Genomic DNA, 15,004 nt, shown 5'->3' with positions numbered 1-15,004 from the left:
CTCTTTAAAATCTGCCATTTAGAAGTTCGCCAAAGCAGTAAAACATGTTACACAACTACAAGAAAACCAACAATGCAGCCTCTTACTGTCACAGCTGTTGGAAGACTGATTCACAAGAGTACTGTTAGCCATATCTAGTGACAGCAGGTCGTACCAGCAATGGTTCGCGCACGAAATTCAAATTCCCTGAACTTTTGGGTAGCACCTCGTACTTGAAAACCCAGGTATTGAACTGTATCTTTTGTTGTTGCACTTGTGCAAGACCTAGCATTGTCATGTTAAAGATGTGTTTCACTTCTTATTCTGATGCATCTCATCCTTGTCTTTCAGTCAATAAGTTTCAATCTACCATTTAAATTTTATTGTTCTTTTGTCTTGTCACGAAAATCTGCATTAGCACATCCCATATTCCTAAAACCAGTCAAAATGATCTTCCCAACAGAAGTCTGAGCTATGAATTTTATTTTTCAACAGGTGAATTTACCCTTACAGCGGTATTCTGCAGACTGTTCTTTGCTATCAGGTTCAAAATGATGGTCCAGTTTCATCAGTTGCAATGATCTTTAAGAAGTCCTCATTTTCCTCTATTGTAGCCTACTCAGAAATTCTCTACTTAACAGGAACTTATTTTTGTTTGATGTAATTTACGAGAATCAGCTCTTCAAACCAAGCTTGATGAAGCTAATAATTTGAAGGAACAGGCCTTCCAGTTTGTGGTTAGTTATGAAATCTTCTTATCCCACTTCTTCAACTTATATGTGCTTTAAGCAACGTCTTACTGCACCACATCAACTCAATGGTCACCATAAATGATATACATTCATCTGTGAATTTCAATTAGAATAACTTTTTCTGTGGGCGTTAATTCAGTAACAGCATATGGTTTAAACCAAATGTCTGAGCATTAATTGCCTTATCAAAATGTACTGACTGAGAACTGAAATCATCTGTGTATTCAATTCAACACCACATGCAATGGAGGGAAGTATGATGTGACTACAGAAACTGTTATTTTATTTATTTATTTTTTTGTTAACCTCTGGGACCACTGTTAGGTATTGCTTCAGAGGATGAGATGAATGAAATTTTTGTAGTGCGTGAAAATGCCATGTCTGACCGGGATTCGAACCTGGGACTTCTGGATGAAAGGCCGAGATGCTACCACTCACGCCATTGAGGTTGGCACAAAAACTGTTATTCAGATATAGCACAATCAAAAATATTACAGTGGAGGCAAACTTTTTCATTGAAAGTTTCATTGCAAAGTTTAAAAAAATAAAAAAATTGAAAACACAAAGAGGTTCAAACTCATTAATTCTTCTAAGTAAATAAAATTTGAAATATTGTGATATCAAAAATTTTGATTTTTTTTCAAACTATGTTTTAGCTTCAGAAAACAAAAACAATGGTGTACAAAAGATTCTCATCTCTTGTTTCCCAAAGGCCTCTGGCCTCAAATAAAATTTAATAAACAGTAATTTAATAAACCATTATTTTTCGAAATGGTTTTGTTTTAGAAAAAACAATATCCTAAAGCAGCGTTTCTCAACCTTGTGGAGGTGGCAATATGAAAGGGGGGTCGCAAAATTAGCCTACGACTACACATAAACAATAATGAAATCATCTCATTCATGAGAAAAAATCATTTATTGTAAACATTTTACATACATTTAAAAGTACACATGTAAAGAAAACAAATTAATGAGATGGTTGCGTTTGTTTTTCATTTAAAACTTTCTCCATCGGTGGGTTTATTTTAGAAACCCACAAAAGCAAATTGTTTTCAAGTGATAAAAGATGATTCCTATATATTATATATATTTTCAATGCTTCTGTGACTAAATTTCCACATTCACTTCGACAAGCAGGCCAAAATGTACCAAAATCTTCAGAAGTGAATTCTAGTTAGTTGTAAGGTTTTATCAGCAGACATTGCAAGGAGTTGGTTGTGAATATCAACTGGTAATTTTGCAACTGCTACAAAGTTTTCACTAAATGGATTCAGTACCTATCTCTTCCAGAAATTTTTTCTATCATCCAGGAAATACTCTGCCAACTGAATTTTTAGCTCACACATATGCATCTTTATGCTATCCAAACTGAATGAATAATAGTATCTTCTTCATCCAAATTTTTCTCAACATAATCTCAGAAGTAAATGGAAATGTATCAAAATTTTTACAAGGCAAATATCCAGATATCAAGCTTCTTAATGAAAGCATGAACTTTGTTATTAATAAAATTTTAAATGCGATAATACATCAGCTAAGTAAGCTGATGTATTATCACATACTCATTATTCTGTAAACACATTGAAAAAGACATTTGTTTATCCTAGAAAAATATTAAGTCATCTCACAATTCTAATAACCAGGTTAACACTTACCCCCGCAACAATCATCTGACTTCTGTATGAAAAAGAAGAGATTTTTCTTTTTACCAATTTCATTACATGTTTAGCAAACAGCCTCTCCTGTAATGGTTAACTTTTAATAAAATTAACTATTTTTACAGAGTTACTAAGAATTTGATTGAGATTTTCTGACATATTTTTTGTGGTAAGACCATGTCTGTGAAGAATGCAGTGAATCCATTCCGCCCTTGGTATAAGATGATTTTTTAAATTTTTTCAGAAATCCACTGTTCTTTCCTGTTATCACCTTTGCACCAGCTCTAAGAACTGCAATACATTTTGTCTAATCTATACTATAGGTTCTAGTAGCATCATAAAAACATTAAAAAGACATGTACTGTTATATGATCAGGTATTGATTTGCAAAACAACAAATTTTCTTTGACTGATCTGTCCCTATCGCATTCATATCTCACAAAACATAAAAATGAGAAATGTTTGCCACATCTGTTGATTCATCAAACTGAATACTAAAAAATACACTTGAACTTACTTGCTGAATTATCTGTTTGTGAACATCGGCAGCCATGTCATCGGTTCACCCTGGTACAGTATTGTTATAAAGCTGAAGTTTTTCAATCTTTTCGTATCTTCCACGCCTATTAAAGCACTGACCATATCAATTGTTAGGCATTATGAGGTTTTCTGCGACTGTATGGGGTTTGGTTGTCTTAACTACTCTTAATGCTACAAGATAAGATGCTTCAAATGTATTTTTATCAGTAGGGCTTGATTACAAATAGAAGCTGAGGCTTTTTCAAAATATGTAATTTTCTTTCTTTTATGACCTGGATGTTTAGTTTCCAAGTGTCAAATTAATTTTTATGGCTTTATGCTTTCATCTGAGAGGACTTGAAAGCAAACAATGCACTGTGGCTTTCCATCCAATGAGGTAAAACCATAATTTAATTAACTGACTTTGTACAATCTTGTTTTTTTACCAACCAATTCAGTGGATGTAGATGACTTACTTCATTTTTTCACAAACTTATCTATTTTGCATTCAAATTTAATTGAAAACACCAGTTACACCATTTGATCATAAACTGAAAATTCAATTATTATTTTCAATAAAACTACACTTTCAAAATTTAAATAAAGAAACCAGGCGCACGCTTTGCATTCAAAACATTCTGCAATCCCTTACAGATCTTTTATACTACGGCAAGTGTTCGAACATATCATATGCATGTTCAAACATGACGTTGTCACAGCAAACATTAAACAGGCAAACCAAATTACAAAGAGCATATACTCATCAAGTTGGAACCTATAAATTGCTCATGTTTGTACACTTCAAATGTGTATGTTCATACCTCCCACTATCAACACAGCTAAATAGTTTTAACTAGATTTCATTGGGTTATGATTGGGGGGTTATGAAAATTCATTATATATTTTTTTACTTTTTGGAGGTCGTAGAGCTAAAAATGATGAGAATCACTATCCTAAAGGATCACATCTTCCTGTTTAAACGAATTTCAGTTCCCAGCTTCCTTACTTAGAAAGCTTGAAACAATGTGATATTTAAGCTCCCTCTTTTTTATAAAAAAAAATTATGGAGTCTAAAATATTCAGATTCCTTTGACTCCTAAGGATAACAACCTTCTGTTCCATAAAATTAAGACTAAATTAAAAATTCAATAACTGAATATTTCTTTTTCAAACTGTATTCTACTTAAAAATAATTAAAATCATATAGATCATATTTCTTGTCCCCCAAAAGAGATTATACTCTCACCCTGCTCAATTAAAAAATAAAAATCAAAACTGGTGATATTTGAATACCCCACTGGGTTGATCTAGTGGTGAACTCATCATCGCAAATCAGCTGATTTTGAAGACAAGAGTTCTAAGGTTCAAATCTTAGTAAAGGCAGTTACTTTTATTCGGATTTGAATACTAGGTTGTGGATACCAGTGTTCTTTGGTGGTTGGGTTTCAATTAACCACACATCTCAGGAATAGTCGACCTGAGACTGTATAAGACTACACTTCATTTACATTCATACATATCATCCTCTGAAGTAATACCTTACAGTGGTTCCGGAGGCTAAACAGAAAAGAAAAAAAAAAGGTGATATTTCAATTGTTCAATGATCAGCTTTCCTTTCAATAAGAAAGGAAAGCTTTTTTTAAAAAAAAATAATAAAATCAGAAGGAAAACAATTAGTATTTTATCATCAATGTTTCATGTCTGATGAGTTAATAAAAATACATATCTGATGAGTTAATTATATTCTCATTTTTTCATGTGTTTATAGACGACATACACAAGTCTATGTTGGAATTTCCTGATAGGAAAAAAAGAAAAGAAAAACTGATTAAAATTATAATTGGACAATATATTTATGTTAAAAAACAAATTAAAAATTTTAAGATTTAAAAAATGTATAATTACATTAAAAATTCTTCCTCTGTTAAAATATAATTTACTACTAAAATTATTATCTATTTGTGAGAAGAATTTTTAACAAAATGTTAATGAAAAAGCAGATACTAATAGGGGTAATAAACCCAGATTTTGAGATTAAATGTAATCTTATTAGACAAAGAAACCACCAATTGTGCAAAATTTTATACAAGTATAGTTATTTAATACACAGACTGTGTTATTGTATTTGATTTGCTTGGCATTTCTTCTGCCATCACCCCATTCAGTTGCCCTAAAGCACAAGACTGAATGTCTGTGCCACAAACGGCTACTGAGCCTCAAAACAGTTTAGTGACCAGTGCCCTAAATAGCTGCTAAAGCTCACCTTTATGGCATGAGCGGACTAAGCATGGTGCCATACACCACCACCGGCTTACGTGTCCTATCCGTTCACTTGCCATATATTTACTAACATGGGTAGGTGCACCCCATCAACTACTAAAAATATATATGACATCCATAAATTAAAATTTACTTTGTCTAGACAGCAATTCGCTGCCACACATAAGTCGCTGAATGCCAGCAAGTACCTGTCCACCATATTAAGGCACTCGGAGCCCTAACTGACTGGTGGTCAGCCATATATCTCAAGGTTAGCTTCCCACAGCAGTGCGTTAGGAGTAAACTATTGAACACAGTAGTTTACAGGGCCTTAAGTAAACTACTGATGTCAGTTGAACATAGCAACCACATCTACAAACTCTCACAAGGTCCAACAATACAGCTCTTGCCACATTGACTCGCCGCTTGTGACTGGCCAATTTTCCCCTTGACCTCTAAGTTCCAGGGTGATCTGGGTCTCTGATCCCCCCCCCCCTCAAAGAACAGGGCAGTCAAACATCAGGTGTTCATCTGACTGGACCTCCCTACAGACATACAGCTCATCAACTGCCAGGTGGAACCAAAACAGATATTGGTTCAAATTAACATGGTTGGTAAGTAACTGGGCACCCGTTACCCTTAAAAACGAACTGCAGGCATACCATCCCCCCAGATCCCGTATAAACTTGTACAGGGATCTTCCCTTAGTTGTGGTGTACTCATGTACTACGGCCTGCTTGGCTACAGGAACATTGCAGTGTTCCAACTCATAGAGGGCAGAACTCCAACACAAGGAAGAAAATGCTGCCTCTATGTCTATAAAAATTGCCAAAACATATTTACAGTTGGCGCTTTCCACTGCGGCAAGAGCATTTAAGATGTAATCCTCAGTGCCAACCAGTTTTGTGAAGCCATATTGGCCTCTATTTAGAAAACAGTTCACCTCAATGCTTTCCCAGAGCCATTCCATAACCAGCCTTTAAGCAACTTGCCAATTACTGGCAAGAGGCTGATGGGCCGATAACTGCCGACCTCATTAGGATCTTTCCCTGGTTTTAAGAACTACTCACCAAAGCCATTTTCCAACAAGTCGGGAAGCAGCCCGTGAACAGCCTGCCAAGCGACTCTCTTTGCTATTGTATAGATGATGGCTTAATAAAATGCAACAAATAAACCCTACAGCACAAACAATAACACTAGAAAATATTAACAATATTTACCTTGTCAGCACTGCCAGTAGCCAATATGAACTCAGAATATGGGTTAAATGACAAGCAGTTTACTTCAGCTGTATGTGCATCTACAGTATGTGAAGGTTTACTAGTATTATTGGAACGAGTATCCCAGATCATCAACTTTTGGTCATCAGCCACAGATCCAAACAATGATTCATGAAGTAAATGCCAAGCAACATCCTAAAAGGTATTAAAAAAAAATGGGAAAAATTTTATTTTATTTTATTTTAACTGATATCATTAATAAGGATGAAGCAACATAACATAAAATTATTTTTCTTTTAATTAAATAATAACAATAAGCATTATTCAAATATCTTATTTCTAATCTAAATGTTTTAACAAAAAATATAAATTAATATCAAACAAAAGATATAGAAGTTAGAGAAAAAATTCAGTCTCAAATAATCAATAATAAATTATTTAATCTAACCTATTCTCTAAAGGAAAACCACACCACTTCTATTTGAAAATGAGTATAGTTTAACTGACAAAGATGTTAACTCAAAGCAGTTTGTCTACACTAATAAATAAGTATAACAAAATGTATTTTGATTTTATTTGGAAACATAAAAAGATTTTGGTATTTGTATGCTGCATCAATATAATGTAAGATGACCTTACAGGACGGATTTGTCAATTAGATAAAATATCACAATATACATTTTTAATATGTATATTAATAGAATAATATTGAATCATCAGTTTATTTGACTGATTTAATGTTTTTCACTATTACCTTTTATTCTGTGCTAAACTTTTATCTCAAATAATTACATAACATCCTCAACTGCCTGTTTTATGTATTCCAATCACTGTTTCCCTCTTACAAACCCCTCTATTTCCAAATAAACTAAACCTGGATGTTTTAGTAGATGCCAGTCAAACTAATTCATTTCTGCCAGCATTATGCCATAAATTTGATTCTCTCCTATGATCTCTTTATTTTAAATGATATCGACCAACCTAATCTTCAACTCCTCACTACCATAAAACGCTACATTCCACATCCATATTTTCAAGAATTAATTTCTAATTCTTATATTATATTTGATACTTATTTTTTCCTTGCTTTTGCCAATCTTTTTCCTAGTAAGCAATTAATTCTGTTTAGGAGTTTAAGAAATATATTTTATGTTTGAAGAAATTACAAACAAGTTTCATGAAATTATATTCATGGAAAATTGTTCACAGTGTTGTCCTTGTATTAATATCCAAATTTAAAAACTGAAAGAGATTTTAGAGTATCTCAACTTTTATACATTACAATAAAAGAAATACCTATGTGAGAATACATTTTTTGGCACACTGGTTAGGGAATACATTCAGAGTACAATCAAGTTTAAGCATGAGTTACAAATTCTGTTCCATTGTAAAGCTTTCATATTTCCCTTCACCTTCTTTAGATTTAAAGGTTCAATACAGTAACTTAAATCCAGATAAAAATCTAGCAAATTAATTAATTTCAACACTATGAGTGGTTAAAATTAATCTAATTTATCATATCTATTAATATGAGGTGCTCCATTAACAGCAGTTAAAATTGCAAGGTAACAAGTGGTGAAAACAGACACGTTAGCCAAGTGAACAAGGTGGATTTGCGACTTGGTAGATACCAAATGAGGACTTGAGTGAGTCGCTGTGTATGCTTTGCAGAGTTTTGCTTTATGTAATGTATTTGCGTGTCTTCATTAGTGTGTGCTGTATGGATATTTCCGTTAAGATATCACACACTATAAGGACAATGTATTTTATACATCTGTGTTACACGTTTTTATCTTTTAAGGTATTGTTCAAAACGTCTTGAGGCATTCTACAAAAGGACTTGTTCAAAAGGTTTTGATTGATCACTGTGCTGATTCCTTTACAGTTGACCAATTACAAGATTGAGTTTTTCTGCCTAGTGGTGGACATCTTTAGTCTGCCATTTTATGGACATATTCTAACCTCCAGTTTTTGAGATTAATTTTTAACAGGAAGTGCTGCCCAACACATTTTTGATGGATATTTCTAATCAACTTTTGGTTATCTCCCAGGCTGACAAGCCATTATCTATTTGCTGTATTATTATTCTTTTCTCTATTTTATTTTTTATTATTCTTATCCTTCATTTTTCTTCTTATTTTAATAGTTGAAAGATTTAAACACAGTCAGAAGACAACAACATTCTCTTTGGTTTCACCCTGAGGTAGTATGGCGGATCTGTTAACTGCAGAGAAGTTGCGTGCAGTTTCATGTCTGCTAATAAAGTGCAATATCAGTCGAACACAAAAGCAAATCGAGCAACAGCGATTTGATGATTCTGGTCACCAACGTTTGTATGTCTCAACCTCTGCAAGGCGTTAGACATACTAACTAGTCAGGAGCTCAGTAAATATATGGTTACAGTTGTTGCAAATGGGTCTTGTTGTGCACCAAGATAGATGAAGGTTCCCAAACTGATCCTGATCCTGAGTTTGTTGGAGTTGAGAATCCACAACTTCCAAATGGAAATGTTAGAAGAGATCAGACCTGGCCTGGAGGCTGTGTTTAATGCCCGACCAGAGTGATTTCAACTTGTGACCATTAAAGAGGGATACAGCAACTTGAGGATGGCTACCATAAGATTGGTGTCTGCCTTGGCAACAACACTTATCTAGAAGGGTAAAATTAAGATCTGTCTGGTGAATTGCCCGGTTGATCTCACCAAGTTGATGCCCAGATACTATCAAAGCCTTGACAGGTGCTACAAGGGTTAAGTTCCATAGGGGTGTTGATCATGCCAAAGCTGACGAACAGGACGGCGGCATGCCACCACAGCAGCAGGTGCCTTACCTGTAGGGTTGACAGGCATTACACTAGCAGTGCACACTGTCCCAAAACTGTGAACAGAACTGCTGCGGGAGCAAGACTAACTGTAAGAAGTGCAATATCTCCGCTACATTATGAATATTATGAAAATTAAGTTGAACCTCTGTAGGAAGGTGGATGATGTGATGCTCCAACAGAATGTCTGGGAGCTGGATGTGAGGGTTATACTCATCAATGAACCTTATGCTCAAACAGAATGTCTGGGAGCTGGATGTGAGGGTTATACTCATCTATCCAAGTGCAGCTGGGAGTCGGCTGATGATAACAACTCAGCGATCTGGGACGACACTGGTTCTCAGATATGCAGGGTTTCCAGTGCCGGCAGTTATGTACAGGCGTGCATAGTAATATCTTCTACTATAGCACTATGTATCGCCCAATGTCGACCACAACCAAGTGAAGACCCTTTTGTTACAACTGGCCAGGAACGTCAAGCAGTACCAACCTGCCATAGTTGGCAGCAATTTCAATGCTTGGGCTACAAAGTGGAGATGCCGTAGGTTGAACAGAGGAGGCAGGATGCTCCTCAAAATCTCATTTGTGCTTGGACTGACACTGATTAATGAAGAACATGCCCATACCTTCCATAAGGGTGGAACTGGATCAATGGTTGATCTGACCTTTGCCAGCGCTGGCTTGGCCAATAGAATCCAAAACTGGAGGGTGTGGGAAAGATTCACTGCCAGCAACCATAGGCTAGTCATGATGCTGGAAGATGGGATGCCAGTGGGTGCTTGGACAGAATACAGTCTTGGTTAGTGTGAAACAGTGATGAGAAGGCCTTTTTAGGGGATCTTGACCTGACTGAGGCTGTCATGCTATGCCCAGTAATAGAGAAACAGAGTGGCTGGTTAAGCGCCTATCCAAAGGGTGCTGCTGAGGAGGTTTGCTACTAGGTAGTACTCCCTACACACTGGTGGAATGAGGCCATCCATATTAAGAGAATAGTGCCATAAGGTCCAGTGTAAGATGCTCCATTATCGATCCAAAATAACTAGGAAGATGCTAGCTGCCCAAAACAACAGCACTACAAGTGAGCTCAATGCCCTCATTAAGGATAGCAAGAGGTGGTGTTGGCTCAATCTATCAATGAGGTCGATAAATATCCTTGGGGCAGGCCCTGCAAGATAGTTCTGAAAAGGTCCCTGAAGAACACTGTTCCCCCTCCGACCAGAGAAGCTGAACTAATCCTTATTGTGGTCACCCTATTCCCTGTGGGGAAGGTGATGCTTCCCAGATATGGGGTTCATGAAAAGCCACCCGCCGTTTACCATGGACGAACTTGGGAGAGCCCTGGCCTGGACTCCACATGATAAGGTCCTTTATTATTGATCAACTTATGTGGCCTTAAAGGCTGCAACCCAGACCAATATTGAGGTCTCCCTGGAACTAAAGTACAACAGGCGTCTCAGTGAGCATGTATTCCCAGAACCCTAGAAGTAACAGCGCATAGTTCTACTCGCTAAACCAGAAAGGGACCCATCACTTCCTAACTCGTTCAGACCACTGTACCTTCTGAATACCAAGGGCAAAATCTTTGAGAGGACAATATACTACCCATCCTGACCCCATAGGGGAAGACACCTGCCTTAAGACAATCCTGGTCGCCACACCATCCCCTCCATTCCTAGCTTTGATAGGCTTTACCAAAGGTCGCAACACCGCAATTTTGACCTACCATACCAAAGCATCCAAATTTACCTATAAATCAACCCATGAACTTACCAAATAAGAGGCTAGTCACCCAGGCTACTATTCTACACTGAACACCCTCTGCAACATTTTCATGTGCCAAAAATCTTTAACATTATGTCACTCATCTCTTATTTTCCAGATAGCCTGGAGATCCAGACTTGAACCAACACCCTCATCAAGCTCCCTGACCACCTCTGTGCCTACTCATATTTTGAGCAGACATACAGCACATGAAATGCATCATCTGATATTAAGCATTGAGACCGCACATCTCAGAAATGGTCGACCTGAGACTGTACAAAACTACACTTCTCTTACACTCATATATATCATCCTCATTCATCCTCTGAAGTAATGCCTGATGGTAATTGCCAGAGGCTAAACAGGAAAAAGGAAGGAAGGGTGTTCAGGTTCTCTAACCCAGAGAGGATCACCCTTATAGGATTTGCTGATGTTTTGGCACTGGTGGTGGCATCAGAGGACCTTGGCAACCTGTTCATACTTATCCAGCTCTGTAAAGCTCTTGAGGTGCTGCATCTACTCTAAGCCAACAATTATAATATCTCGGAATTTGGGTTGACACCCAGATTCTGAGAAATTATAATTATTTTCTATAATTACTAATTTGCATGACTTTAGATCACAAGGAAATAGAAAGATTATTATTGTTACAGCCAGTACGGTGGATGCAATATGAATATGACTGAAGTTATTCCCTGTGGTGCATGTCTGTCCTCGAAGGTAACAAATTGCTATATAAAAAAAATTATTGGAGTTGTAGTTATGGAAAACATACATATGCACTTATGTTTCTCATATGTAAATCACCACAGCATCATAATGTAACCTTTGCATGTAATAGGAAGGTGTAGGCTAGGCCAAGGTAAATACACTCTTGCAAAACTGAGTTAATTAAACCACTGTAAAAATAAAATATAAAAACCATTACATACAATCTTAAATCATACAGGAAACAGAATGCTATAGTAAGTAACTTACTTCAACCACAGCTGTGTGTCCAGTGAAAATAGTTTTTGCATCAATTATTCTATTCTCTTTAGGTGTAGCATTAATATCCCATAAACATATAGTATGATCATCCGATGCACTAAGCAAATACCCATTCAAATTTGGATTCCATGATAAGCCATAGCCTTCTTTCTGGTGACCACGCAGTCTAAAAAGAAAAAAAGAATTAATAAAACAAACACTTCTCATTTCATTCATTTTCTGTCAACTAAGTTAGCTTATATTTCGTGATGATATAATAAAACATCATTAATAATTCTAGCTTTATTTAACAATAAAAGTGGTGCAAGTCTGAAACTATGGGTTAAAAATCTACAAATTTTGTTTAAACAATTTGCTAGATTAACATTCAAGAACATTATTCTGAACTCTTTTTATTTATTTTATAAAGCTTCAACAAGCATACTGAATTTGTAATACAGAAGAATTAGTGAAAATTATTTAATTATGGCATATTGAATTTGCCTAAATGGACACGTAAATGAATATAAACTTTTAAAAATTAACATAAGTACAAGAAAAATAATTAACTGCAGATCTGTAATTTTAAGTGAGATGTTACTGTTTTGTCTTCAAGAATTTGTCAGCTACTGTGCATATAATTTTATTTGACTTACCTAATGTATGGATCAATATGAAGTTACTGAAATAAATAGTGAGTACAAGCCTTAATATAGCAAGTTATATTCTGATGGAAATTTGTAATTTAATTAATGGTTCCCAGATAATAATAACAAATTTGGATGCTAAGAGTAATTAAAACGTCATTGCTTATGTCAGAGTATTATGATGAACTTAGCACAATTAAGTTAAAAATTTTAGTGAAAGAGTGGGGGCTTTGTCAATAGACAGCTCAGTCTGGCTTGTGTAATCCCTGGGTAGGTGTAATCAAAAGTCCTTGGACGACTGTACATAGTCATCAATTAAATAACTGCTTCACCATCTACTAAAAGCAACCTTGACTGTTTCTAAATTATAGAAACAGTCAAGGTGGGACACAATCTTCATGATACCTATCCAATCCAAGGAAGCAGGATTAAGAAAAGGGAAAGATCAGATGAAACGAATAATAAATCTGGACAGAAAGGCCAATTTGTTGTGAAAGGCAGTTGGCTGCATCAGTTCTTTGTCCTTGAAGATGTTCCAAACACATAACTCGCTTACAACTGACAATGCATTTGCTCATCCATCCATAAATGATGAATCGAGTTATGAGTTATTTAATAGATGCATCTTTTCTTGATTTTTCAATCAACCTGCTGATGGATCAAAGGATCAGCTGATATAACAAAAACTAGAAGCATAAAATAAGAAAACCTCATGTACAGTTGGAGTGAGGTTACAACTATTACCTTTAAAAATAAGTGGAATAAAACAAAAATAGAAATTGATCTTGAAATTAAAGATTTCCTTACATTTGAAACTACAATAATGGAACATGTTTATGATCAGCTGCATAGGGCCAAAAATGTTGTTTACAGAATTAAAATAACAACAGGAAAAAAATGCTGAATAGAATAGGACAGCAGACAGCAATAAAAAACAAAAACTTTCCATGTTAACTAATCAAACTTCAACATTATTATTTATCTTTTTTACCAATCTGGATTAGTAAAAATACTATCTTACTTTAAAGAAAGGTGCAAAGCCTTGATAGAGGGATAAAATAGTGATGTACCTAACTCCAAAATAATATATCAACTGTAACAGAACAAGTTGTTAGAAGATAATGTCAAAATTTAAATAATTCTAATTTACTTAAAATATATTTTAATACATAAATATCATCGGCAAAACTCATTCAACTTTTAATATCAAATACTTAGCTATTTATATTTAATTCCTCTAACTCTGACCTAAATCCTTCTTGATCACCATAAATTTGTAAAATATTCAGCAATTTTAATATAACTTTTTTGCAGTATTCCTTTACTATCTTAATTTTATTAAATATCTAAAGGTTGCACACTAATCTGAAATTTTTTACAAACTAAATAAACATTTTACAACCTTAAATCAGGATGACACTCTCCACTTGGATCGGGCTTGGATGGATGTTTGGTATAATCAAAGACCAATACATCACTTGAAGGAGTCTTTGTTGCTATTACACATGGATTCTGAGGCATGTAACGAGCACGGTTAACTTCACCTTCATGATTTATTTTGATTTCAATTTCTATTTTTCCACTGACTGATCCAAAACCTCCAAATTCTAAAAACAATGTAATATTGAATATATTATCTTTATAATAATGGCAATAAATATTGTATAAACTTATTAAGGTACTTTATTTAATTACTACTTAAAGTTTAAGCAATGTTATAATATAATATTAACTGCAGTAAAATAATTTCGGTATAATTAAAGAAGCACTTTTAAAAGTAAAACTTACAGTTGAAATAATACCAGCAAAAAAAAAGCACTTAAAAACCAATTAACTCACTGTTAATCATACCTCAAATTATCAATATTGCAGCATTCCAATCACCCAAATGTCTCCATCTAGGTGCACCTACAGAAGGGTACATATCCTTCGTTAAAAAATGAATTTTACGTTTAATTTTCTCCTTTATTGTTAAAAAGAAAGTCGCCAAGTACAAAAAAAGACATCATTTGTATAATTTACACATCTTGGTAACTTATGCAATTTTTTATAAAAATATTTAGTATATAATCATTTTTTACATTAAAAAATATTATAGATGTGCAAAACTGCTGCCTTACTTCTTATATACAGAATGCACAAAAGTCCATATAAACATACATCCTAAAATGCTTTGTTACAGCTAGTGAAAGATTTCGCTCAGGTTCAGCTCAATGAAATGAAGTCGTATAGATTTTTAGGACATTAATCAAGAGTCAGGATTGGTGATTTCTTATGGTTTTTGACCTGAAAAATCAAATAAAATAGCTTCCAGAACCATACCCACAGCATTTTTGAGAAATCTGGAGTGAAACCAATAACTTGGGGTAAAAAAACCCTGTTTTTTATGTTTGACATACAATAACTTTGTTAAATGGGTA

General features: G+C 34.8%; 1 protein-coding gene and 1 long non-coding RNA gene across 3 annotated transcripts in view; one reads left to right on the top strand and one right to left on the bottom strand.

Annotated features, from left to right (window-relative positions):
• The window catches only part of Caf1-55 (chromatin assembly factor 1 p55 subunit), a 54,276-nt gene that overhangs the window by 19,262 nt on the left and 20,010 nt on the right, over positions 1-15,004 (bottom strand). For both annotated transcript variants that reach the window (XM_075363245.1, XM_075363236.1), the window contains exons 4-6: positions 13,987-14,191; positions 11,947-12,124; positions 6,388-6,582 (exon numbers count right to left, since the gene is read on the bottom strand). In XM_075363245.1, the coding sequence (XP_075219360.1) occupies positions 6,388-6,582; positions 11,947-12,124; positions 13,987-14,191 (578 nt within the window). The remainder of the gene's footprint in view (positions 1-6,387; positions 6,583-11,946; positions 12,125-13,986; positions 14,192-15,004) is intronic.
• LOC142323509 (uncharacterized) overlaps positions 1-15,004 on the top strand; it is a 57,217-nt gene that overhangs the window by 33,534 nt on the left and 8,679 nt on the right. The gene's annotated exons all lie outside the window — the stretch shown is intronic.

This window comes from Lycorma delicatula, chromosome 1, assembly GCF_047948215.1.
Source record: "Lycorma delicatula isolate Av1 chromosome 1, ASM4794821v1, whole genome shotgun sequence".
NCBI classification, from domain to species: Eukaryota; Metazoa; Arthropoda; class Insecta; order Hemiptera; family Fulgoridae; genus Lycorma; species Lycorma delicatula.
The sequence above is the reverse complement of the archived record's forward strand: the minus strand, read 5'-3'. Positions and strand labels throughout refer to the sequence as shown.